The sequence below is a fragment of the Equus quagga genome, chromosome 16 (assembly GCF_021613505.1).
Source record: "Equus quagga isolate Etosha38 chromosome 16, UCLA_HA_Equagga_1.0, whole genome shotgun sequence".
Classification (NCBI taxonomy): Eukaryota; Metazoa; Chordata; class Mammalia; order Perissodactyla; family Equidae; genus Equus; species Equus quagga.
The window spans coordinates 741712-767568 of NC_060282.1; the positions used below are offsets into that span (position 1 = coordinate 741712).

General features: G+C 62.4%; 2 protein-coding genes across 4 annotated transcripts; one reads left to right on the forward strand and one right to left on the reverse strand.

The window, feature by feature from the left end:
- Nucleotides 1–133: 133 nt before the first annotated feature.
- On the forward strand, nt 134–25825 carry BOP1 (BOP1 ribosomal biogenesis factor). Of its 3 annotated transcripts, none has more exons than XM_046642437.1 (16): nt 134–264; nt 1877–2080; nt 11837–11917; nt 22966–23120; nt 23189–23306; nt 23386–23487; nt 23557–23769; nt 23846–24007; nt 24096–24176; nt 24248–24317; nt 24401–24533; nt 24615–24795; nt 24875–25163; nt 25252–25336; nt 25408–25515; nt 25600–25825. In XM_046642437.1, exons 1-16 carry the CDS (start codon nt 166–168, stop codon nt 25751–25753), a joined length of 2235 nt encoding a protein of 744 aa, XP_046498393.1. In that variant the 5' UTR covers nt 134–165; the 3' UTR covers nt 25754–25825. The 3 variants fall into 3 exon arrangements, with proteins under 3 accessions (XP_046498393.1, XP_046498394.1, XP_046498395.1); XM_046642438.1 differs by having other exon boundaries at nt 1877–2071; XM_046642439.1 differs by lacking the exon at nt 1877–2080 and having other exon boundaries at nt 156–264.
- Nucleotides 15474–22954, reverse strand: SCX (scleraxis bHLH transcription factor). Its single transcript, XM_046642440.1, has 2 exons — nt 20690–22954; nt 15474–19804 (listed from the first exon to the last, which is right to left on the reverse strand). The coding sequence occupies exons 1-2, from the start codon at nt 21917–21919 to the stop codon at nt 19766–19768; spliced, it is 1269 nt and encodes a 422-aa protein (XP_046498396.1). The 5' UTR covers nt 21920–22954; the 3' UTR covers nt 15474–19765.
- Nucleotides 25826–25857: the final 32 nt, after the last annotated feature.

The following is a 25857-nucleotide window of genomic DNA, read 5'->3' on the forward strand; positions in this document are numbered from 1 at the left end:
CCGCCCCGGCCCCGCCCCCGCGCCTGCTGGCTCCGCCCCGTCCCACCAATCAGACCGGGCGGGGTAGGCAGGCCGCGCCCCCTGACCCCACGGGCCCCGCCCCCAGGCCCAAGCGGCCGGGTCGCTGCCGGAAGTGGCGAAGCGGGTCGGGACAGGCCGGGGAGCATGGCGGGCGCACGGGGCGCAGGGTGTGCTACGGCGGCGAAGGGGGCGCGGCCCGAGAAGCGGCCGCCCGAGCCGGAGCCCGTGCCGGAGCCAGAGGAGGTGACAGCGGGCTGCGCGGAGCGGGAGCGGGAGCAGGGCGGCGGGGCGCGGGCGGCGGGGCGCGGGCCGCACGTGGAGGCTCCTCGGCCCTCCGGCCCACGGCGAACCCTCCCAGCGTGCGGCGGGTCTGGGAATGCGAGGAAGAAGGGGTCGCCTGCCCTCTGCTGGAAGTGGCCTTGTGAGGGGAGTCCTGGGCAGAGAGCACCCCCTGCTCAAGGGGCGGCTGGAGTGGGGGCGGGGCGGCTCTGTGGGTCGGAAGAAAAGTCTGCGCAGGAGAGGCATGGGAAGGAGAGCTGGCGTCCTGTGCAGCAGCCTCTCAGACCCTTTGAATTATACATTCTACTGTTAAGATCTGAGCTTGCACCGCTGTTAAATACTTATATGTTTGTACACTGCTAGTATGTTAGATCCTCTGTCAAAATTAAAAATGGATATGGGAATAAGAAAGCGTGAATAGAACCGAGTGCCTGCTGCATTGGACACACTGTTTTGGCTCTATTGCCGCTACTCCTGTCCAGCTGAACCCCGGTTTGGTTGTGGGGGTGTCATCAAATCTGGGTCGTAGACAGTCGTAGAAGGCATGTACAGTCGAGCCTCTCAGCCGACTCCACCTAGCTGTATTCTCAGGCTGCCCCTTTGCCTTGTGACCTGTCCTCGAGCGGTCTGCTGCCAGCTGGCAGCTCTGGGCGCCAGGCTTGCCTACTTCCACCAGTGGGCTCTATACTCATCAGGAACACTTGCCACTGTCACTGTGTAGCTGACTAGATATTGGAGATAAGCAGCGTGAGTGAGTGTCTGTCAGAGTTGCTTCCATGAAAACTAAGTTGAGTGCTGTGGAATAACTGGTAAGTTCTGGCTGTCCAATTAGGTGAGAGACTTGTAAACTTTTGAGAAACAGTGAAATGTAGGATTCTGCACTCAAATGCTTTCTAAAGGTCTACAAGTTCTTGCTCCACTTTTAAAAGGCAATGACAGGGCCCACCCACTGTGCATTGTGTCCTGTAGAGTTAGGGATGAGATGGTGTCTGGACAGCAGAGCTCTGCTTGGTCCTACCCCAGGAGTGGCTGAACAGGTATATACATGTTTTTAAGTAAAGCTTGCATCATTTTTATTACTCCTGAGCCAACATTTACAACTTAGTGATCAACTGTCGGTCCCAATCTGGTAGGGTATGGAGGCTTCTATGTCAGATGGGAAAAACCCCTCAGGGATTCTGGTCCTCTGCTGGCCACAGTCCCTGCCTTGGTGCCCTTATAGCTCTGGGACCTTGAGTGCCAGGGTGGGGTGCAGAGGTTGGAGAGCCAGTGTTGCTAATGCAATGGAACTGGGCTCTAAGAAGGGGACATTGTCCTTGCAAAGTCCTTCCCTTGTGAGATGCTAGGAATTAAATGTCCCTTCCAAGGGCAGGCAACCATGCTGTCAGCAGAGGTGGACGGTAAGGAAGGCCTGGGTTGGGTGGATGGTTCTGGTGAAGGTGGAAGCTTGTGACCTGAGGGCTGTGGCCTTGGAGGCTGGCCACACAGACGCATGGGTCAGTGCCTGGTGCCTGGTGGGCGAGGCCAGTGGTCGGGCTGTGGGGTCTGGCTAGCATTAACACTGTGCTCCTTGCAGCTGTCTCTTCTTTGCGCCCCTGCCCTCAGCCTTGGTGATGGCAGAGATTCCGGCCTCTCTGACAGCGAGGAGAGTGTGTTCTCAGGCCTGGAAGATTCTGGCAGTGACAGTAGTGCAGACACCACTGCCGAGGAAGAGAATGGAGCCAGCGGTGATGAGAACCACAGTGGGATGGAGAAGACCACTGGGCAGCAGGTGCGGTGGGTGAGTGAGGAGCCTCCCAGTGGGCTCTCCCACTAGATGAAGGTGCCCCCCAGGGTCTCTGGGTGGGTGTCCCCACACTGCTTTCTCCAAGTTTCCTTGGGGACTCCAAGGCCCTCCTCTCTCCTCTGATGCTCCTGGGGGCACATTTGGGGCTGGGTAGACCTTGTTTGGAGCTGGAGTTCTTGGAGGTCTAGGGCACTGGTCTTCAAGCACAGTTCGGTGCTCTGTTCACAGGAACTCTAAAAGTCCACACGCCTGGGCCTCTACCTCAGTGATTCTGACGTCACCTCTCCATGGGACTCAGCCCGCTTTGCTAGGTTCACTTGTAGGGTGGGTTTCCTAGGGCAAAGCTTGAGGTGGGCATTTGCCTGTGGGGGCCTGCCTGGGAGGGGCTCGAAGGACACACGTGAGGGGGTGAGCTGAGCAGGAGCTCCATTCCACCCCAGCTGTGCAGGAGCCCGAGTGGCCCCATGGGTGGAGGCTTTGGCATCGTATCTGTTGCTGTGATGATGGGGAAGGGTGTACCCTGCTCTTAAGTGAGAAAAGTGAGAGGAATCTTTTTCTTTCTTTTTTTTTTTTTTTGGTGAAGAAGAGTGTCCCTGAGCTAACATCTGTGCTAGTCTTCCTCTATTTTGTACATGGGATGCCGCCACAGCATGGTTTGATGAGCAGTGTGTAGGTCTGCACTGGAGTCCAAACCCGTGAACCCCAGGCTGTCGAAGTGGAGCACGTGAACTTAACCACTGCGCCACCGGGCCCCCCCGAGAGGAATCTTAACTTAACTGAAATAAGGCGTTTGTTGTTTAGGACGTTTCAGAAACAAGTTTATAACCACAGGTGTTTATACTTCCGATGGCCATGGTGTTCTGGAAGTTATGACCTTGGCTCGTATAGGAGTCTCCTCCTGTAATGGAAACCAAAAAGGCATGCTTGTTTGATCTGTTTCCTGGGAAGAAAAGATTTAAAATCAGACTTAAACCTTCCACTATTCAGGCTTTCGTTATAACACTGACGTGCACAGAGAGGAGGTGACGCATTAACTGCGTTGACCACGTTTTGTAGGATTACAGGCGACTGTTTCCCCCAATTTTTTTTTTTTTTAAGGAAGATTAGCCCTGAGCTAACTACTGCCAATCCTCCTCTTTTTGCTGAGGAAGACTGGCCCTGAGCTAACATCCGTGCCCATCTTCCTCTACTTTATACATGGGATGCCTACCACAGCATGGCTTTTGCCAAGTGGTGCCACATCTGCAAGTGGGATCCGAACCGGCACACCCTGGGCCGCTGAGAAGCGGAACGTGTGAACTTAACCTCTGTGCCACCAGGCCAGCCCCTCCCCCTGCCTTTTTAACTTTTTAAAATTACAAGATATACCCTCCTCCACAAAAAACCAAATCTTACATCAACACTATTGAATAAAGGGTGTAAGTTCCTATTCACTGCTTGATGCAGTTGGTGACCACAGGTAATAACAGATAATAGTTTAATAATCTTTCTGGATCTGTTTCCCCTTTTCTTTTTTTTTTTTTAAGATTGTCCCTGAGCTAACATCTGTTGCCAATCTTCTTCTTCTTCTCCCCAAAGCTCCGTGGTACATAGTTGTATATTCTAGTTGTGGTGCTTCTGGCTGTGCTATGTGGGATGCCATCTCAGCATGGCCTGATGAGCGGTGCTAGGTCCACACTCAGGATGTGAAACCCTGGGCCACCAAAGCAGAGCGCTCGAACTTAACCCCTCGGCCGTGGGGCCGGCCCCTGCCTGTGTAGTCTTTCAAATAATTGGTGGTCTTAGCTGAGATGCTTTGCAAGTGAAACTGATGTTTGCCTGGGGACTCCCTGAAGAGAAGGTGACATCTGTGGTGAGAAGACAGCCCTACTGTCTTGCCCTCCAGCTGCCTCCTTTCTGGGGCCTGGTTCATATCAGGGCCGCTGCTGACCACCACGCCATGCAGGTTTCTGCTAACTTCTCTTCTGCTCTGTGCTCCCACTTGTCCCTTAGCCAGCTCCTGTTGCTGTTTCCTTCACATTCCTTTGACAAGATGTGTCCCCCATAACCTGTGTGAAGGCTTCCACCACTTCCTACCAAGATGGGTGGGCAGTTGCCCCCCTTCTTGACCACTCTGCTTCATGCGTCTGAAGGGCATGCTGCCACGGTGTCAGGCTGAACGCTTGTGTGATGTCAACGACACCTGTCTTGAGGCAGTGGCCAGCAGAGAGAGGTCCTAATTGTGGGTGTGGCGCCCCGGACCTTTCCGCCTGTGGCAGGTGTGCTTGGCCCAGAAGCACTAATCAGGTGACAAAGGCAGCCAAGTCAGCTACACAGGAAGGAGGCAGTTGGTTTGTTTTGCTATTCTGGTAGTTGTGAGGCTGAGAGGTCATTTTCAGGGAGCTGTGCCCCGTAAATCTGTGGATTCCGGCCTGTGCCACAGGCTGTCCCAGGCTGGGAACATCCTGCTGAAAGCATTCCGTAGATAAGGACCCAGCCAGATGGCCATTGGCATGTTCCATGGAGATGTCACTGGGCCTCTGCCTTCCTTTCCCACAGGGAGAGATGGCTGTGGGCCCAGCTGCAGAAGCCCTGCCTTCTTGCCTGCTTAGGTGCTCTGGTTGCCCTGGTGACATGGCCCCGTTCGTGGGAGCGGCCCTGTTCAGTCTAGGCCCCTCTTGGTCCTGCTGTGTGGCATGCACCTCCCTCTCACCTTTCGCTTCCTCTTGGGCCTTTGGTGTCAACTTAAAGATGTCCACCACTTTCTTTGTAAGGGGTGTTTGTGATTGAATGATGTAGCATCTAGGGGTGCTGGAGAGCACTTGGGAGCTCCTGAGGGACGTCCTGCCCTCCCCAGCCCTGTTCCTGGTTGAGGACAACCACTGTCTCTGGTCCTTGGGTCTCTTTCAGGGCGTTGTCTGCACATCCACGCTCCTGTCTGTGCAGTGTCTGATTGTTTCCTGACAAAGGCGAGCACCCCTGCGCGCTGTCTTCTGCCGTGCCTCTGTCTCCGCGGGTTGTGCATAGCCCTCCTGGTGCGCCGTGTCTGCGGTGCCAGCCTGACTAGCCCCAGTGGGTGGGCAGCTGCCATCGCCCACTGTTACAAGTGATGCTGCAGTCGCCTCCTTTATGCTCGTTCTCACACGTGCAAGCAATTCTAGGATTAAATTCCAAGAAGAATTTCCGGGTCAGAGGGTCAGTGCATTTTTAATTGTGGAAGGAATTCCAGAGTGTCCTTCCCGGAGTTGTGCCACTGCGCACTCCTGGCAGCCACCCCTGGGGCACCTGTTTCCCACTCCCTGCCAACAGTGTGTGGTTAAACTTCTTTATTTTTCCCACTCTGATAAATGGGGAGAAAAGTCTCTTCTTGTTGCTTTATGATTTTTTTCCTTCATTAGGAGTGAGGCATCTTTTCCTGTTTCTCTGAGAACCGTTTTAGCTGAACCTGTAAGTGTGTGACGTGCAGAGTGCTCATTCCTGTCGTGTTTCGAGGGTTGGGCTCCGGCTCTGTGAGTTTCGTTTCTGTTCTGTCCGCGTGGGTTACAGGATGCCATGTGGACCCTGCACGTTTGCCTCCTCTTAACCTGGGTCTCTCTGCCCAGCTTGGCCTTCATCCTGCGGCTCCGGCCCCGCCCTCTGCTTGCCTGGGGCCTTCGCTCATGGCTGAGATGGACCTCACTGTTTCTGGGAATCGGGCGTCGCCACAGGCTGACTGCAGGGTCTCGTGAGGTATGGTCGGGGTGCTGGCAGGAGCTGGAGGGTACTCTTCTCAGCTTCCTCACCTAGCTGTTGGTGGAAGGCACTCAGGTGAGGAAGAGCACGGTGTATTTGGGGGGCCAGTAAGTGGTGGGAGCAAGGGCCTAGAAAGGTGGGGCCGTGCGCTGGTGTCTCTCTGACCTTCCTCCTTGGAGCAGGTCCCTTGAAGGGCCCAGTGTATCCACAGCGAGGCCCCATGGCCTTGACCTGCTTACAGCTGTGGATTTGCTTGCCCATTTTGGATTCGGTGTAGCCTTGGGGTGGGGAGCTCTCACTTCTCTGCTGTCCCATCTCATCTTCTTCCCGGGTCAGCTCGCTTCCCTTGCTTCCACTCCCAGCACCTGCTCCTGTCTCCAGTCCCCTCCCTCCAGGTCCCCTCAGAACTGACAGCCCTGTCCCTTGTCCCTGACCTTCACTGCCTCTTTGACCTGAGTCCCTGTCTACTGGCCAGTCCCCCAGTCACCTGGGCCCATGCTCCAGCCCGTGCCCCTCACCCTTCTGACAGCATGTCTGCAAGCCTGTCTGGCCAGGGAACCCTGTGCCCAACGGCTGCACCAGCATCACCAAAGGAAGCTGAGTGGAGCCCGGTGCTGTGTGTCCCCCACATGCCCCCTGCATGCCAGGTGTCACTCCTCCACATGTTGCCCTCGGCCACAGTCCTGCTCCCCACCCCGTCCGCCTCCCACCTCACCTTGGCTCCCTGCTGTTCACGCACTCCCTTCCTGTCTCCACCCTCAGGCAGTGGCGTGGCTCTCAGTTTGGGGAGAAAATTGACATCAGAGGAGAATTTCCTTAGGCCTCCCACCCCCACATGCCCCCTGCCCCATCTGAGCCCGTGTCCCCATTCACGCTGGGCCCCTTGGCAGCAGGAGCGTCTCCCCTCCTTGCATCCTCGCAGCGGTGCTCTCTGGTGCTCGTAACGGGCCTTGTAGCAGGCCTTTCCAGCCCACAGGAAAGATGATGTCGCCGACGTCGCATCTTCTCTCCATTCCTTGTGTCATGTGGATTTGTGTGCTTGAAGCTGTTTCTTTCCTTTTGTGCTTGTTTAGATCCGTTTTTTCCTACTTGGCCTGTTTGGTTTGGTTCTTTTTATTCATATGGGATTTTTTTCTATTTTGCATTCTTACTCTTTTGTGCAGAAGTTTCCATTTTCATTAGTTCAGTCTGCTTGCCATGTTCAAGAATGTAACGAAAGACCCAGTAGTAATGCCCAATGTGTAAGGAGCATTTTCCAGATAATTTGAGATGAGTTCTGCCCGTGCCGTCTGTGTGTGGAGCTTACTGCAAGCCCCTGTGTAGGAGGAGCCCCCTGGGGCTCATCATGGCTCTGGAGAATTGTGGGTGGGGGCCACCAGGAGGGGAGGAAGTGGGCTGTGGGGGTCCGGGAGTCCAGGCCGTGGTGTCCCTGTGTACTCTGGGGTCTGGGTGTTGGCGCCATCTGGTGGAGTGTGATGTGGGGACTAGGAGGAGGCGTGCCCAGGATTCTCACTGGCTACTTAATGGAGCCTCCTTCCAGCAACTAGTGCCTGGGTGTGCACCAGGGAGCCGTGGGCGTGAACCGGTGGCTGGAGTGGCTGCCCCTGTGGGCGCCCCTCCTGTTCCATTCCCCATCGCAGCATCACACAGCCATTTTAGGGCACTCTCGTTTCTGGGCATCAGAGTTCAGGCAGGGTGTGGTGGTGTCACATCTGGGGTATCATGGTCAGTGGGACTGGGGGGATCCCACAGCCTCCCTCAGCTGTGTTCCCGCAGAGAATTAGGCTCCACTGCAGAGAGCACATCAGCTTCTCCTGTGCCCCTGTGGGGTTCTGGCAGATTCTGTCCTAGGAGGACCATCTCTCACATCGCATCACATGTTCTGGGGCTCAGGTGAGCATCCCAAGCAATAACAGCAGGGGCCTCTTCTCTCATGTGTCCAGCCTGGTGTGACCTGAATAGCTGGCGCTCGCTTGGCATCCTTGTCTACCTGTCTGTTCCCCTCTATGAGGACTCGGGGCTCTGAGGGCAAGCGTCCGGCGTGCCAGGCAGAGCTGCAGGTCCTTCATGACCTAGACCCAGAGCATGTATTGTCAGTTTGGGCTGCTTCCCTTGGAGAGGGGAAGCATCCAGAACACCCCCAGATTCGAGTTAGGGGCACATAGACTCTGCCTCTTGATGAGAAGAAAGTCAAAGGTTTGTAGCCATGGTTTGAAACAGCCACAGTCACATTCCACCTGCCCCCAGGCTCCTTAGAACCTCACCTTGTTGCCATGTCAGCTTCGGCCCCAGCCACAGGGTCTTGTCCAAACCAGGCACAGGTGTAGGTGAAGCTCCTTGGGCTCCTCCCCACAGCCATGTGCCGTGGTGGTGCGCAGTCACACGTTAAATAGCTCTGTTCTAAATTGGGGGAAGCAGGTAGCACGTAGCAGTCGCTGGCCTGTGGTGGTCCTGAAATTGCTGGGCACACGTGGCCATTTCTTTGTGCAGGACAGGCTCCTGCTCCTGAAAATGACTGTGCTCCTCCTCTGAGTCACCTTCTTTTTTCCTGAGAAATGGGGGGCATTTTCATCTTGTATCATCTCGGGCCTTCTCAGACCCCACTGGTGTATTTTCTTTAAAAACTATGTGGGTCTCCTAGGTATCAATATATGTCTTCCCTGTTAGATGGGCCATATGCACAGGGCTCTTTGATGCCATCCCTTCTCTCTGTTGGGCACCTTAGGGAGTCTTAGCAGCATTCTTGTCCAGTCAAGAGTCTGTAGCCTGGTATTAGGTTCTTGGAGGCTCCTTGGTGCAAAGCGTCTTTGCTCCATTGGACCCCTGAGACTGTGTGTTACCAGCACTGGTCTGGATTTCACCTCTCTGAGATGTCAAGGACACGCGCAGAAGCCCAGCTGCATCTCACAGGGACCTTTAGGTGTGATGGCTGCTGCTTCCCTCTGCCTTCCAAGTCTCTGACAGAACCCTCTTGTGGGCGGGCCTGACCTGGACCCCACAGAGAAGGCAGTGCAGGGAGTGAAGTTCTAGCTCACCTGACCCAGTCCGAGCCGCCGCAGTGGCTGTCATGGTCCCACCTCCAGGAGGAGGTGGCAGGCCCGTGTTGCTGCGTGGCTGGTTGGTGGTGGCCGCCGGTGTGCTTGGGCTGGGCCTGACGCTGGGCAGGAGTGGGTCTGTTGCAATCACAATGAGATACCGTTGTTTGGATACCATCTTAGGCTGTCAGAAGACCCTTGGGATCCCTCCTTTGGTCCTTGTGGTATATTCTGGTCCTGGGGTTGGGTGGAGAAGCAAGCGCGCCTGTTCCCCTGAGGACCACGGCCAGAGGCCACCTGGGGTCCGGGGTGAGGCCTGGCCCAGGCTCCTGGCGCTGCTTCCTTGCAGCCCTTCCCGCACATACCCTCCCCTGCCTCTCCTTTGCCTGCCCCCAGGGTGTTCTGGGCTGCTGCCCTGTTGGCGGTGCAGCCTCTCTCTCCGTAGTGGCCACCGCACCCCCCGTGCCTCTGGTCCGGCCCACATGCTGGTACCGCACTCCTGCCGGCCTCCTGCTGCCCTCCTCTGCTGATGGCCCATGGTCCCTCATGCTGGTGTCCTCATGCCCCGCACCTCGGGGGTGGCTTGCCATTGGCCTGACATCCCTTCAGTCCTGCTGTGCCTTGGCCCGATCCCTTGTGCACCTTGCTGCCCCTGCTGTCTCTCTGGGCTCCTCCACCCCACAGCCTGCCCCTCATCGGCCACCCGGCTGTGGAGTCGCCAGTTGTGATGTGAGGCTGCACACCCCCCAGGAGATGTCCGTCTTGAGACCCTTGGTCCCCTGGCCTAGGGACTTGCCTCCAGAGCCCAGCTTCCCTTTGGGCCTGCTGTGGCAGTCCATGTCAGCATGTCTAGGGGACAGCGCCGTGCGGGGTTGAGCCTGTCTTGGGTTATGTGCTAGTGGGCTGCAGGCTGCGTGGATCTGGGAAGACCCCACCACCTGTGTCTGCACCTGAGGACCCGGGGTCTCGGATGCTGGCGGCCGGTGCTGGGCCATGTGAGAGACAGGGCAAGGACAGCGGTGCACCGTGGAGCTGTGTTCCCATGTTAGTGTCCTTTTGTGTTTGACGGTTTAGTCATCTTCTTTCTTAACTCTTAAGCTTTTTAAAAAAAATGCCCAACGCCCGACTATAACAGAGTATCTCCAAACTTTGAAAGGGTGGGGTTTGCCAGGTCTGCTCCTTCCCAGAGCTGACCTCTGGTTTAGGGAGCTGGGCTGCGCCCCACATCGCTGCTGCCCCCTGGCGGCCGCTGTCTGCCCTGCTGTCAAGTCTGGAAGGGATGCGGCTCCTCAGTGCCCCGAGGAGTGTTAGATGTCTGTTTTTGTGGGAGCTCAGGGCCCAGCCGGCCACCCTTGCTCCCCTTGCCAGGGACCCACCTACGTCTGGCTCTCATGCCTGCACACTCGTGCCCGGGGCCAGCCGCCCAGCACAGGGCCGTGTGAGGCACACAGAACACTGGAGGACAAGGGATGTCTGCTGTCTCCCACTGGGTCCCCATGACTGTGGCCTGTGGCACAAGTGGTGTGGGACTCGCAGGAGTTCATCTGGTGGAGAACATCGGGCGACCTGGCACTGTGGGCAGCGATGGAGCCCGGCCTGAGGCCAGCACTGCGGACCCTGCCACAAGGAGTGGCCCCTGGCTGTGGCTTGGCATTGGGGTGCCTGTTGAGGAGACTCAGAAACTGCTCAGCCCTGAGGTCTGGCTCCGTCCTCAGGGCAGGTGTGCGTGCTGATTGCTGCCGCGGGCAGGCTCCTGCGGGCGAGGATGGGAGGAGAGCTTTGGGCCCTGGGCAGAGGCAGGAGCTTGGGGCGCGCCCTCCGCCCGCGCCCCATGCTCGCCAGGCAGTGCTGACCCACTTTCAGCGGGCAGGGCTCCTGCAGTGCACAGCACGGGGAGCAGGGGGTGGGGGGAGCCGTGGAAACCGAATCCTGCCTTGTTCCTGGCCTGGAAAAAAACTTAGTCTCCCACCCCCCTTACACTGAGGGGAAAAACAGGCAAGAGGAAGAGAGCCTTGCAGGCCTTGGCTCCTGCCTGGGCAGGGGGAGTGGGCTCTGGGCGGGGGCGCCTGCGCCCAGGGTCTCCTGCTCCCCAGGACTTTACTGCCCCCAGGGGTGAGAGGTGAGGCTGTTTTCCCCATCAACCCTGGTTCTGATACATTCAACACCCTCAAGAAGAGAATCTGTTTTCTAAGTGGGGATGTGAATGCTCCGTGGCACCCACTCGCTGACCTGGTGGGACGGGGTCGGCCTGGGGCTGTGGGCGGGGTGGGGGCCTGGGGGCCGTGTCTCCCTGGCATTCCGAGGGTTTGGGGTACCTCTCTGGGTCCTTGGCCAGCTGGGCTGGATGTGGCTGTCAGCTGCTGCTGGAGCCAGCAAGGCCCCCTGGGGTGAGGGTCTTGCCCTCAGAGTGAGTGGGCTGTGGCCCATGATGGTGGCTGACAGCGAGTGCCACGTGCTCCCCCAGATGGACTGGCCCAGGTGTGAGTGACCCCCTGGCCCTTACCTGCTCCCGCTGAGTGGCCGCCCCCGCCTTGGCCCTTGACCCTGGACCGGCTGTGGGCCGGGTGGGGGACGTTGGGCCAGGAGCTCTGCAGCTGTCTTTTCGTTCAGGGGTGCGGGGGCGGCTGGGCCCTCGCTGGGGGCTTTGGTGCTGACTGCTCCTTTTCCAGTCTGGCACCAGGTCTCAGCCCCTCCCTGGAGCCCTCCCCCAGAGCTTGGATGTCGTAATGGGTCCGGCCCTTGACAGAGGGCCCTGGGTGGGGCCCCCAAAGAAGCCCACTTGCACCTGGGTGTCCCCAGTCTAATCTTGAGGCCCAGGGCCAGGTTGGAGCTGCTCAGAGATTGGGATGGCAGGAACCTTGGCCTCAGAGTCAGCAGAAGGGACAATTACTTCTTCCTAAGCCCCCCACCACTGAGGAGAAGTCGGAAGACCCTGGGCCTGGGATCTGCCTGAGGTCAAAGGGTGTCAGTGTCCTGAGTAGCCACTCTCTTCTTCTCTCCGCAGGCCGAGACCTCTTCTCCAAGGACAGAGGAGATGCGAGTGCAGGGCGGCGATGAGTACGCAGAAGACAGCTCTGATGAGGAGGTGGGGCTGGGGCCACGAGGGGTAGGGGTGGGGGGCCTTCCCTGGGTGGGCTGTGCTGCCCCGGCCACAGCTAGGCCTGAGTGGGCGTCCTGGCCTAGGGCCCCACTCACAGTCTGGAAGAGCGATTTTGGGGTTGGGGACACATGACTGCAGGAATGTGTGTGTCATCGCCTGGGAGGGAAGGGGCATTGGGCATGGCACAGCGGCCCCATGCCCATGTCTCAGCCCTGGGCCATGGACCCCTGGGCATGTCTCTGGGGTAGCCGGCTGATGCTGGGGTCCCCTGAGTGCTCTGTGGGGGCTGTGCTCATGCTCTGGGTGGGCATGGAGAGGCGGGGGGTCTTCCACCACACGAGGCAATGTGCCCTGGGCCATAGGGGTGACAGGCCCAGGTGCTGCCCCACCAGGTCGGAGGGCAGCACCGCCTGCCAGCCTCTTGCAGGAGACGGGTGGCCCTGGGTGCTCTGACCCCTCCCCAGCTTACTTGAGGCACAGGCCCTGTGGGTCTCAGCAGATCTGTTCGCCCCTCTCGAGTTCGAGGGTCCGAAGGGCAAAGCTTGTTGTTGGGCTGAGGGTGCTCTGTGTGTATCCGCAGGCTTTGATGGTGGTTGGGCAGGGGGTGGAAGCTGAGGAGCTCTGAGCCCGGAGGTGGCTGTGGTGCTTGCCCGCTTGTCCTCTCCCTGGTGTATCCTGGCCGTTGGGCAGGGCTGCGGCCCCTGTGCTAAGCCTCCTGGTGTAAGCACCCCACGTGTGCGCCTCCTGAGGCCATGGGCCTGGGGGGCAGGAGGCGATGCTGTGCTGCGCGCCCTGCAGGGACAGTGGTCCTCGCCCCTCAGGAGCTCTTCCTGCCGCCTGTCAGGGGCTGTCCTGGGGCCTGGGGAGGCACGCGCCCCCTCCCCTGCTCGGCTTCTACCCCCACCCTCGCGCTCTCTTGGCAGCGGCTGCAGGAGCCTTGGCCGTCCGCCCAATCCGGTCTCTGTGCGTTCAGAGAACAGAGACAAAACAAAATAAATTGGTTTCCTGGCCGGAGCAGCGGGCGCACTCGGTGAGGGGGGGCCAGCGCAACGCGGCTCCCTGCCTGTCTCCCCCTCTCCCAGGGGCTCTGGCTGTCGGCAGCCACATCCTGTCGGCTACTTTTTTATATTTGGTATTTTGAGAAATCGATGATGATTGTAAATGGAGTGCGGAGGCCGGGGGAGGGGCCTTTGGCCTGCCCGCGGAGAGATGCTCCTCCTGGCTGGGCCTGTCCCGGAGCCGCTGCGGGGGCTGCGGGGGCTGGGGGCTGCTTCCTCTGGCGATGACTATCCCATATGTTGGTCTGAGTGACAGGAGGGAGCCACGATGCCCGCCCGTCCGGCGCTTCTGCCAGCACAGCCGGCCAGCGGCTCGAGGGGGCGGCAGAGCTCAGCTTTCAGGAGCCAGGCCAGGTCCCGCAGATGCTTCCTCTCCCCCGAGAAGCGCATGTGCCGAGGGTTCCTGTGCACCCTGAGCTTGCGGCTGCATCTCTGCAACCCAGCAAAGTGGGGTGGGCTCCAGAGAGCAGGCCTGGGAGGCTGGAGTGGCGAGGGTCCCATGGGATGCCTGGACAGACGGGGTAAGGAGTGCAGGGCCTGAGTGATAGAGAGGGTATTAAGGGGTGCAGAGGCCTGCACCCCCTGCGGCTGTGCCATGCTTGGTTGGCACCTGTGATGGGAAACCCCTTCTCCCAGCAGTGTCCTTGGAGGTGGCCAGTGGTGCCAGGACCCCACTCAGGCTCTGGACGGCTCCTAGCAGCTGGTAGGGGTTTCCTGATGAGGGGTGTGCTCCCTGGAGAGAGAGCCTCAGTGGGAACCGAGCTGGGCGGCCGCGTGGTGGACTGGAAGCACTTCCCAGCCTCCCCTCCCCTGGCCCCGCCCTGCCCCCTGCTCGGAGTCTAGACCTGAGGCCTGGGCTGGGGCACGCTGGGGCTTCTGGGCCCTTTGACTGTTGGTCTATGCTTGGTCAGCCTTTGGGGACACTCCCCAAACACTGACTAGTGAGGGATGTTTCACCTCTACAGCTTCCTGTTTCCACACATTTGCCCTCCTCAGTCCCTTCCTCCAAATTCACATCCTAAGCTGCACTAGGGCCAAAGTCCCTTGGGTGTGCTGCTGGGCCTGGTCCTGGCCACAGTGGAGTAGGGGAAGCCCTGAGGAGCCCGCGAGCTATGTCCGCCCCACCCCCATGTGTCCACCTTACCCCTCACCTCACAGACGTGATCTCATCCGTCCGCCAGGACCCCAGGGAGGTGGGGTGGGGGCGGGGGCGGGGCCGGCAGCCTTCATAGTGGCGGCCCCATATCTTTGTTTCAAGCAGCTGGGAGAAACTGAGGCTGGCCTGCAGCGGCCCTGTCTGTCTAGGAAGTGTGGTCAGGGTGAGGGGTTCAGGGCAGCTGTGAACTCTGGCCAGAGAGGCTGGGAAGAGCCTCCCTTCTCGACCCTGTGGGCCTGACACCCTCCTGTCCCCTGCGAGACCTGAGACCTGGCTGGGGGTGGGGCTGCGGCCCTGGCCGGCTCCGCGGCGCCCCGGCCTCGGCTGTAACTCGGGATCCCGCAGGGACGGGCCCGGGCCTTTCTGTATCCACAGCCCGCGATCCCCTCTGCTCTCTCGCCAAACGCCGTTAATGGCTTCTCCCAGCTACTGAACCGGCAGCTGCCTCCAGCGCTGGCGGCCTCCAGCTCCTCCCGGACCGCCCGCCCCCGCCTGTCCTGGCCGCCCGTGCTCAGAGCGCTTGCGTCGCTGCTGGCAGCCGCAGCCTGTGGGCTCAGGTTTCCGAGCTGTTTGTGGAGAGCGCCCGGCGCTCAGCCTGCTCGTGTCTCGGCCTCGCAGACCGCCCCAGGCTCCCTGGCGGCCTTCCACCCCCACGGCCAGCCTCTGAACGGGGCCTCTGGCCGGGCTCATGCGGCCCCTTGGGTCTGGTCCCTTCCCACTGGTCTGCTCCCATCGGCCTCACCTGGGAGGGATACTGTGTGCGCCGCTGACTTTCGGCCTCGCAGGTGGCTGCAGGGCCTGGTGGGTATGATGGCTGTGACCGCAGAGTGCCCCTTGGTGCCTCTGCCTGGCTGCACCCTAGGCCAGGCACACAGTGCTTGGATGGGGGGACACACCCACTCCCGCCTGCGTGCCCCCACCCTGTGTAGGCCTGGCACTTCCAAGAGCTACCCTTTGCGTCCGATTTTCCTAGTTGGGAGAGGGGATTCTCCTGGGGACAGCAGGGTGGGGCCGGTGAGGAGCAGCAATGGCAGAAACAGCTGCCCCTCACGAGGGGTATAGTGAGCATGCTGGGACAGAGCAGGGTCTCTTGGGGCCTGGGGGGCTGTGCGGCAGCTGGCAGGTGAAGGTGGGGCTCCTTCAGAGCCATGTCCTCCCTCCAGCAGGGTCATGTGAGTGGTGGCAGCCTGGGGGCTGCTGTGTGCCCACTTGGAGCCCGGTTCCTTGGCAGCAGGAACCCAGCGGGTGGGTGGAGGGCGCTGGGACAGCCTCCTGGGAGGAGGGGTTTACCTGGGCTTGGAGGTGTGGCCAGTGGAGCCAGGAGCTGCAAGGGCAGGCGTGTGGAGGGCAAGGGTGGGTGGGGGTGCTGGCTGCAGAGTGGGGACCAGGCACATGTCCCAGGGGCCACAGGCAGAGGCTGCTGTGTGTGGGCAGTGCTTGGGGCTGAGGGTGAGTCCTCCAGAAGGAGACTTTGGGCGGTGCTGAGGGTAGGTGTGGAGCTCTGGGATCAGGCCCAACCTGAAGCAGCAGCTCTGTCTTCGAATAGTGGGGCTCAGAACAGGCCTTTGCCCCACTCAGTGAGGGTCCCTGAACCTATGTTCCCTCCAGCACTCCCAAAGGAATTTCTGGGAGCTCCTGCCTGCAGGAAGCCAAGAGTTGGGGTGCCCCACATGGGAATGCCCATTGGATCCTCCTCAGCCCCAGGAGAGGGGCAGGTGGGTGGGGGTCTCGGGTATCTGAGGACCCACGAGCAGTGGCAGCCCTCTCCCCACCCTGTGGAACCCATGGGGCGTGGACTTGCTCCCCCACAGCCTTAGAGGTGCTGGTGGAGGCCAAGCATTGGGCTCCGAGGGGCCCTGTGCCTGAACGTGTCTGTTGGCTCAGCGGTGGGCCCAGACAGACAGAGGTGGGGGCATCTGGGCTGGCCTCTGCAGACGTGCCCTGCCACCTGAGTCAGCCAACGGAAGGGGCAGTCTGATAGAGGAGGTTGGGCAAAGTGGTTCTGAGTTCCCTGCCTGGCCCATCCCAGCCCAGCCGGCTACAGCCAGCGGGCTCTGCTTCTGGCCCCGTCCCCTGCTGGGGTCCTCTCGACTAGCTTTGGCCTTTGGTGCAGGAAGAGGCCGAGGAGGGCCTGGCTTTCTCCCCTTTGGTCTGTCAACTAGGACTCATCCTGCGGGAACCTTCTGTAGGTTCAGCTGCAGCAGGTGAGCGGGGGTGCACAGCCCAGCCCCCTCCCGCCAGGCACTCCGACAGAGATTAAACACCGTGGAGGGGTGAGGAGGGACGAGGTGCAGGAAGGCCGAGTGGCGCTTCGAGACAGGCGGGAGCTTCGTGCAGGGGAGCTGAGCGAACACTGCCGGCATTGTAATCGGAGAGGGGCCGGGAAAAGAGAGAGACCGAGCGAGGGCGGCTGACCCCGTGCTCCCCGGGGACAGGTGGGAGAGGCGAATGAGGAGAGAGTGAAGGATTCCAGAGGTGGGCCGGCTTCCTCTCTCGCAGACAGACACGGGAGGGAGGTGGGCAGCGGGCCAGCGCCGTACCTGCAGTTCCAATCTGCGGTCCTGACAGCTGCAGCCACTTTGGGGAGGGGGAGGGGAGGGGGCTCATCGAGAGCGGAAAAATCCCAGCCGACACATCAGCCAGTTGCTGCCTGTGTCCGGTGCAGCCTCGGGGGCGGGGGACCCCTGCCGGCCTCATCCCACAGGCTTATCCTTGGGGCAAAGTGGCCCCCCAGGAGAGTGTGACCTGGGGGCTGTCTGTGCCCTCAGCCTGGGCTCCCAGGACCAAGCTCGGTGCCTGACCCGGAGGGGTCCACGGGCGCTGGCCCCTGAGGGGTCACATGTGCTTCCTGGCAGCCCGCAGGTGCTGAGCAGGGTGGGGGCCGGCTGGCCTGCGGGCGCAGGCGGCCTGGTGATGAATCATGTGGTGCCGCCAGCAGCTCATTCCCCGGGCCGGGGACAGGGAGCTGACAGCTGAGGCCGATCCGAGTGTTTCCAGCCCAGCTTGGCCCGCAGTGGCGGCTGCTGGCCCAGGGTGCTGGCCGGCCCCTCCTTTCCAACTGCCTCTGTGGGGCACACACACAGGGAGCCCTGGGTCTTTGTCCCTTGGCCCTCAGGTTGGTGGAGGGTGAGGCTAGCATTCTGGGGAGGAGGCGGGCTGCAGTGGGTGGGGAGCACCTGCCATCCTGGCCTGGAGGCTGTGAGTAGCTGAGTGGACGCGCGTGGGGCCTCGGGGCTCGGGCAGGCCCGCCACCCCCGGTCTGGTTTGAATTTCTGGAGTGGTGGAGGGTGACGGCGTGCTCCTCCTCCGCCCCTCCCCTTCCTCTCCTGCTGGCTGGCGGGCTGGGGCCGCTGCTGCTACCGGTGCAGCTCAGGGAGCGACCGGGCCTGCTGCCCAGGCCTGAGGCCGGCCAAGCTGCAGCCGCTGTTGGAGTCACAGGCCCAGCAGTGAAGGGCTTGGCCTGCATGCACTGTGCCCTGACCGGCCAGGCCCCTGGGGACCGTCCCAGCGGCCTGTCCTCTCCCACTGCCTTCCCAGCATCCTCGACCCATCCTCCTGCATTGGGCTCCAGGCAAGGGTCCTCGATGCCCATGTCCCCCATCTCGCTGCCATCTGTCCTTCAGCTCTCAGGGGTGTCATTCCTAATGCACTTTCTTCTCTCAGGCCTTCTTACAAAGTGCATGCTCCCCCCATCTGCTCCTCACACTGGCCAGGTCCCCCTGTGACTGCGAGGTGGGTGCCCACCTGGCCACCCATCATCTTCGGGTGCACCTCCCACCTGGGCCAGGCATAGAATTGTGAGGCCAGTGGGTGAGAGGCAGGTGGGCCATGGACCCTCCCCACAGAACTGGACGGTGTCCAGTGGGGCTGGAGAGGCAGGCATGGAGATCCTGGGGGCACCTGCCTGCCGGCCACCTCCCCCAGGTTGTGTTCTCGCAGCATCGGGGTGCCCCTCTCAGCCCACAGCTGGACCCCCAGGTCCCCTGCCTGGGTCCTGGCTCCCCGGGCAGGCGGTGGGGTGGGGGACTCCTGCAGTGACCAAGCTTGCCCTCTCCCCCACTGCTTGGCCAGCTGTAGGCTCTTGCAGGATTAAGGAGAGGAAATTTGGGGTTGGGTTTCTCTCTGAATGGAACCTGCCGTTGTGACTTTTTATCCTGTTACGTTTCTATCAGATTGGACACAGTCCCCTCCATCCTTAACGGCTCTGGCTTTGAGAACTTCCTCCAAAATTACACCACTGCTTCCTGCTTTGTAGTCCCTGGAGCCCATCCATGGGGGGGGTGGGAGGCGGCTCTGGCCCTGCCCTGTTGGGGTGCCCACGTGGGCCTCAGCACCTGGCCTTCCCTGGGGCAGGAGGGTGCGTCACTGGGGGCCCTGAGCCTGCGCTGAGGGCTGGAGGGCCCGGGGCCGGCACCTGGCGCTCTCGGCCATTCCCCACCCCGCGGGTGCTGGCGGGAAGTCAGGCTGCTGGCTGCCTGGGTTGGTGGGGGAGGTGGCCCACAGGAGGGCGCCCCGCCCTGCTTCTCTGCTGTGCCCATGGGGCTCACACTACTAAACTATAATTGTCACCTGCAGGATTTTAATGGTCAGCCAGCTGCACACAGCTCAGGGAGGGGGCCTGAATGGCCCTCTTCACGGGCAGGTGGGGCCTTTGGAGGGGTCGGGTGGAGCACAGTGGTAGGTGGCCAGGGGTCCTCCCAGTGTGGGCAGCGCTGCAAGGGGCCAAGTGCAGGGCTAGGGGCAGAGGCTTGTGGCCTTTCTCTGCTCACAGCTTGTGCAGGGGGAGCCAGGCTGGGCCTGGTGTGGGTACCCAGGGGTACATACAGGCGGCTGCCACCCGGCCCAGGCCTGGGAATCCCCTCTGCCAAGCAGCCCCTCGCTCAGCCTTCTCCCCATTTCCACTTCTTGGGGCTCTGTGAGCAAAGGCTGCAGTGCCCATTCCCCGGGGCCCCGCGTGCTGCGTGCTGCAAGCTCTGCCCTCCTTACCCTTGTTGGGGTACCTGGGTGCCGGCAAGGCTGCTCCCCTGTCCTAGGGCTGGCTGTGTCCCACTCAGTCCCTCGCCATGTGGCGGGGACTTGCTCTCACCTTTTCTTGCCCTCTGCTCCCTGGCTAGCCTCCCTTAGCCCCCAGGCCACTGTCCCTGACAGGAGGCACCTCACTTGGCCTCGGGCCTGGGAGGGATGGCCCTGAGTCCTAGGGTGCCTCCAGCACAGGGAACACAGGACGTGAGAAGAGAGAGCCTGAGGCTGGAGTGCCCACTCAGGCTGGACTCAGCATGGATCCTGAACCGTTCAAGGGAACAGTGTGCTTCCATGTTTGGAAGATAATTGTTTTGTTTTTAATTATACAAAATTTCAGACTTTATATTATCATATCAAAGACACAAGATGCCAGCACGTAGTGACCAGAAGAAAACCCAGGTAGGAAGCCAGCACGGAAAGTTCCAGTGGGTCTGGGCAAGTGCTGGGGCCAGCTCAGAGTCCTGCCACCGCCTGCCTGTCCATCGGCCCCACTCTTAGCCGGAGGCAGGACTGGCCTGGTGGGCGCCCTCACAGGAGGCCTGTGCCCGAGTCAGGTCCGTGGGGGGCTCTCTGCGCATCGCCCAGCGGCATCCGCCTCTAACTCCGAATCGCCGTCTTTCTGTCGCGGTCCTTGCTCTGCAGAGGGGAGGGGCAGTGTCAGGGCCTGGGCAGAGACCCAGTGCCAGCCCGTGCCTCTGGACGTCCCCACTGGGTGCTGTCCCAGGTGTGGGCGGTGAAGGCAGCTGCCTTCCACGCTCGCCCAGCTTCCCGTGCAGTTTGGGGAGGAGAGTACGCTGCTGCACGGCCGAAACTGTACCATTAAATTTCCCAGATGTTCAGGCCCCAGGAGCTCGCGCATGCTGTCTGGAGAGGAAGTGGGGATTGGGAAAAGCCGCGCCGTATTTTCTCCCTGCTTTTCCGGTGCCACCAAGCACAGCAGGAGCTGTAAATCACAGCCGCCAGCGTCTCCCGCAGCGTGGCCCTCTCCCCCAGCCCCCACGTCTCCCGCCAGCCTCCTGCCTGCCAACCCCACGGCCTTGCTGGTGTCTGAGGGGGCAGCCCCAGGGGCAAGGGCTGGGGGAGGGACGGCAGGTGCCTGATAAGCCTTAGGCCTGTGGCAGGGGCTGTGGTGGGACACAGGGACCCCAGAGGGTCTCCTTCCCATGGGGGCAGGGTGGGTGCTTGAGCCAACCCTGCTCCTGCACCCCAGCTTTTTCCAGATCTGCCCTGCCTTCCTCCCAGACCCCCACCTGGCCCTAGGTGGCCCTCTCAGGTGCCCGTGGGAGCCTGTGTCCTGGGGACTCCGGGGGAGAAGGCCCAGGGGAGGCCCAGCCCTGCCTGCTCCAGCTGCACCCTCCCTGTGCTCCTTCCTCCCTGGCCGGGGCGGCACACGGGTTACAGGTGCTGCTGGGGGCCTCGGCCTGCCTCGGCCCCGCCCTCTCCACGACAGGTGTGGGCTGCAGGGGTGATTTGGAGGCGGGGCGCCTCCCTTCCCGTGGGTGCCCCGCAGCCGACACTCACCAACTTTCTCTGGTTGCTGAGGCAGAAGGTGCAGATCTGTTTGGGCTGGGCGTTCTCGCCGTCGCGGGCAGGGGGCGGCGGGGGCGGGGGCGGCGGCGGCGGGGGGCTGCCCGCGCGTGCCGCGTGGAAGAAGGCAGGCCCCGAGTGGCACGGCTGCCCGTCGCCGCAGGCCTCGCCCACCAGCAGCACGTTGCCCAGGTGCGAGATGTAGCTGGAGGCCAGGCGCAGCGTCTCGATCTTGGAGAGCTTGCGGTCGGCCGGCTCGGTAGGGATGAGCGTGCGCAGCGCCGTGAAGGCCGTGTTCACGCTGTTGGTGCGGTCCCGTTCGCGCGCGTTTGCCGTGTGCCGCTGCCGGGGCTCGCGGCCGGGCCGCCCCCCAGGCCCCGAGCCGCCGCCCACGGCCCGCCGGCCCCCGGCCCGCCTCCGGGCGCCCTGGAGGCCGCAGCGCGCGGCGTGCACGCGGCAGGGCTTCTCGTCGGAGCCCGAGCTCTCGCTGCCGCGGTCCTCGTCCTCCGACAGCGGGCTCACCTCGGGGTACAGGTAGCGGCCGGGCGGCGCCGAGCGCAGCATGGCGAGGGATGTGGCCGGCGGGCGCGCCGTCAGCTCCGCCGCGCGCAGCGCATGCCGCCACCGGGCCTCGCGGGCGGGCGGGCGCCGGGCCGGGGAGCGCGGGTCTCTGGGCGCCCGCGGTGGCGGCTGCGGCGCCGCGCGCACGTGTGCGTCCCGGGCTGGAGCGGGGCCGCGGGCCGGGCCTTTATAGCGGCGGCCGCCCCTCCCCCGCGCCGGCCCGCCCTCCTCCCCGCCTCCCGGCCCCTGGAGGCGCTCGGAGCAGGGGCCCTGCGTCCCTCTGCCTTCGCCACGCTGAAGGGGCCTGGAGCATCTTGCTGTCTCCGGGAAGCAGGAGCCAGTTTGGGTGGTGCTGGGGCTGTGTAGCCCCCTCCCGCCGCCCCTCAGCAGGGGCAGGAGGGTCAAGTGGGACCCATGACCCGGCCTTCTGCCCTGGCATGACCAAGTTAACCCAGCTGCCCTGGCCCAGGCGCGTGGCCACACCCTGTCTGTCTCTCCCTCCCCTGTACACTTGGGCCTTCTGTGCCAGGCAAAGGAGGGGCACAGAGGAGCATTCAGGGGCTGCAGTTCAGCCCCAAACCCCTTGGCTGCCCCCTCCAGATTTGCCCGTGGGGTCGCCCGGTGGCACAGCCTGTCTGTCCTGCACCTGCCCCCTTCTGGCATCAGCAGCACCCTCCAGGTCTGGCACAAGTTGTGCTCTCTGCTTGGATCCCTCTCCCCTTTCCTGGCTCCTGCTGCTCCCCTGCTCTGGAGAAGCCACCCCGTTACCCTGCCCAGTGCTCCTGTGGGCCTTCTCCCCCTGGCCACTGGGCCCCCCAGGGTCTGTCCAGTTCAGGGGTGGCTGTGTAGACCTGGGGCACGGGAGAGAGACAACCCCCCTCCCCAGTGCTGAGCAGAAGGGAAGGCATTCCTAACGGTGGGCAAGGGCACAGGGGGTGCCCCTGGGCATGGGCCTGCTGGGAGGACTGAAGTCAGCAGGTCTTGGGAGGGGCAGGTGCAGAGGAACAGGGCCCAGGGGTCCTGTTCTGCTGCAAAGGGGACCTCAGGCTCCCAGCTGTGCTCAGTCTTTTCGGGGCCCCTCCCCCTGTGGCTACTGTTGCAGGAAGCGGCCGCCTGGGCAGCAGTCTCCATGCTGGGCGGAGGGAGGGTGGTGGCTGGCAGGGGCCTCGACCAGGAATGTGTGTCCGGGAATGTAGCTGTTCTGCCCGCTGGAGGTGGGGTGGGGGGCAGGACCGGGGGAGCTGGGGGTCCTCAAAAGGTTGCAGGGCAGAATACAGTGGCTTCCGCCTCCCCTTTGAGTGGGTTGGTGGGGTCTTCCCTGAGTCCCTGCCTGTGGCTACCTACTTTTGCCTAAGGCCCCCGCCAGGGGAGGGAGCCCGCGGGCGATGAGGTCACCCTTGTCTGTGGCTGCCCAGAGCCCTGGCCAAGGAATCCAGAGGGAGGCTCTGGGGTTGGCACCACTTCAGTGGAAAATGTGAAGGTACAGCTCCGGCGCCTCTGGGGCTCAGGGGGGTGGGGGGGCAGCGCCGGCCGCTGCGCCACGTCCCACCCCAGGGAGAGGCACGTGTCAGGGTGCCTGGGTGCTGCCCCTGGCCAGCCTTGAGGCCACTCCCTTTGCTTTTGCCCCCCCCCATCTGTCTCCTGGGGGCTCGAAGGGAGGGATGGGCATGGTGGGTGTCCAGTGCTGACACGCTGGCCTGCTGCCACAGGATGTCCGGAACACGGTGGGCAATGTGCCCCTGGAGTGGTACGATGACTTCCCCCACGTGGGCTACGACCTTGATGGCAAGCGCATCTACAAGCCCATACGTACACGCGACGAGCTGGACCAGTTCCTGGACAAGATGGACGACCCTGACTACTGGTAAGCTGGCGTGGGGCCAGGCCTGCTGGGCAGGGCTTGAACATAGCTCTGATGGGTGGCCCCCCTAGGCGCACGGTGCAGGACCGGATGACGGGACGTGATGTGCGGCTGACAGATGAGCAGGTGGCCCTAGTCCAGCGGCTGCAAAGGGGCCAGTTTGGGGACGTGAGCTTTGATCCATATGAGGTAGGTGGCAGCAGCTGGCCCCTGGGGTCTGCAGGCACTTGCAGGACCCTGGCCCACAGGCCTGTGCTTGTTCCCCCAGCCAGCTGTGGACTTCTTCAGTGGGGACCTCATGATCCACCCGGTGACCAACCGACCTGCCGACAAGCGCAGTTTCATCCCGTCCCTGGTGGAGAAGGAGAAGGTGGGTGCAGCCCTGTCCTCCAGGGTGCGGCCCCCACTGCTCCCACCCTGACCTGGCCTGTGTGTGCAGGTCTCTCGCCTGGTGCATGCCATCAAGATGGGCTGGATCCAGCCTCGCCGGCCCCGGGACCCCACCCCTACCTTCTATGACCTGTGGGCCCAGGAGGACCCCAACGCTGTGCTGGGACGTCACAAGATGCACGTGCCTGCTCCCAAGCTGGCCCTGCCTGGCCACGCCGAGTCCTACAACCCACCTCCTGAGTACCTGCCCAGCGAGGAGGAGGTGGGCCTGGTGCTGGGGTGGGGGTCTGTACTCCAGCTCCCAGCCCTGCGCTCCTGGCTCATCCTTGTCTCCACAGCGCCTGGCATGGGAGCAGCAAGAGCCGGCTGAGAGGAAACTCAACTTCCTGCCACGCAAGTTCCCCAGCCTGCGGGCCGTGCCTGCCTACGGCCGCTTCATCCAGGAGCGCTTCGAACGCTGCCTTGATCTCTATCTGTGCCCGCGGCAGCGCAAGATGAGGGTATGTGGGGCAGCAGGGCACCTGGGCAGGGGACGGGGGACCATGGGACGGGATGGGAGCCGGGTGACCACGTGCTCTCCTGCTCCAGGTGAATGTGGACCCTGAAGACCTCATCCCCAAGCTGCCCCGGCCACGGGACCTGCAGCCTTTCCCCACGTGCCAGGCCCTGGTAAGCAGGTGGGGTGGGTGGGGGGGCACACCCTTCTCTTTGTCCATGTCCTCACTGCCCCTTCTCTGCAGGTTTACAGGGGTCATGGAGACCTTGTCCGCTGCCTTAGCGTCTCCCCGGGGGGCCAGTGGCTGGCTTCAGGTGGGCCTGAGGTGGGGGCAACCCCAGCATGGGGGCCTGGGCAGGAGGGCCAGGTGCTGAGGGCCCTTGTCTGCTATGTTCAGGCTCTGACGACGGCTCGGTGCGGCTCTGGGAGGTGGCCACCGCCCGCTGCATGAGGACTGTGCCTGTGGGGGGTGTGGTGAGGAGCGTGGCCTGGAACCCCCACCCTACCATCTGCCTGGTGGCTGTGGCAGTGTAAGTGTGAGGCCCGGGGGTCCCTGTGGCAGCAGGGGAGGGCCCTAGGCCTGAAGGGCTGCATCTGGCTTTGGCCTGCAGAGAGGACGCGGTGCTGCTGCTGAACCCGGCCCTGGGGGACCGGCTGGTGGTGGGCAGCACGGACCAGCTGCTGAGCGGCTTCACCCCACCCGCGGAGCCCGCCCTGCAGCCCGCCCACTGGCTGGAAGCCTCAGAGGAGGAGCGCCAGGAGGGCCTGCGGCTGCGCATCCGCCACGGCAAGGTGTGGGGGCCGTGGAGGTGGGGGGGATGGGGCACAGGGCAGGGGAGGGCCCGGCTCAGCCACCCTCGTTCTCCTGCAGCCAGTGACACAGGTGACCTGGCACGGGCGAGGGGACTACATGGCTGTGGTGCTGGCGGCCCCGGGCCACACCCAGGTGCTGATCCACCAGCTGAGCCGGCGGCGGAGCCAGAGCCCCTTCCGCCGCAGCCACGGACAGGTACAGCGTGTGGCCTTCCACCCTGCGCGGCCCTTCCTGCTCGTGGCCTCCCAGCGCAGCGTCCGCCTCTACCACCTGCTGCGCCAGGAGCTAACCAAGAAGCTGATGCCAAACTGCAAGTGGGTGTCCAGCCTGGCGGTGCACCCCGCAGGTGAGGGCAAGGGGGGTGCACCCGGCAGGTGGGGCGTGTACCCTGCCAGGCATGGCTGTCGGGTCCCCACCACCACGTCTGCCCCCAGGTGACAACGTCATCTGTGGCAGCTATGACAGCAAGTTGGTGTGGTTTGACCTGGACCTTTCCACTCGGCCATACAGGGTGCTAAGGTGAGGTGCTGCCGAGGGTGTGGTGGGCTCCTCCCCCTTCCTGAGCCTGCTCTCAATCAGGTCCTCCCCAGGCACCACAAGAAGGCCCTGCGGGCAGTGGCTTTCCACCCCCGGTACCCGCTCTTCGCCTCTGGCTCCGACGACGGCAGTGTCATCGTTTGCCATGGGATGGTGTATAAGTGAGTGCTGACCCCTGCCCACCCTGTCCATGCTGGGGGGGGGCCCGTGCCGCCCGTGACCTGAGCCCCTTTCCTCGCCAACAGTGACCTGCTGCAGAACCCGCTGCTGGTGCCCGTGAAGGTGCTGAGGGGACACGTGCTGACGCGAGACCTGGGCGTGCTGGACGTGGCCTTTCACCCCACGCAGCCATGGGTCTTCTCCTCAGGCGCCGACGGCACCATCCGCCTCTTCACCTAGGCTGCCCTGCTCCCCCCTGGGCTGCGTGTGCATCCCGGACCCTCAATAGAGTGTTTGTCCCAGCTGACTGGTGCTGTGACCTTGAATCCGGGGTTCCTGACCAC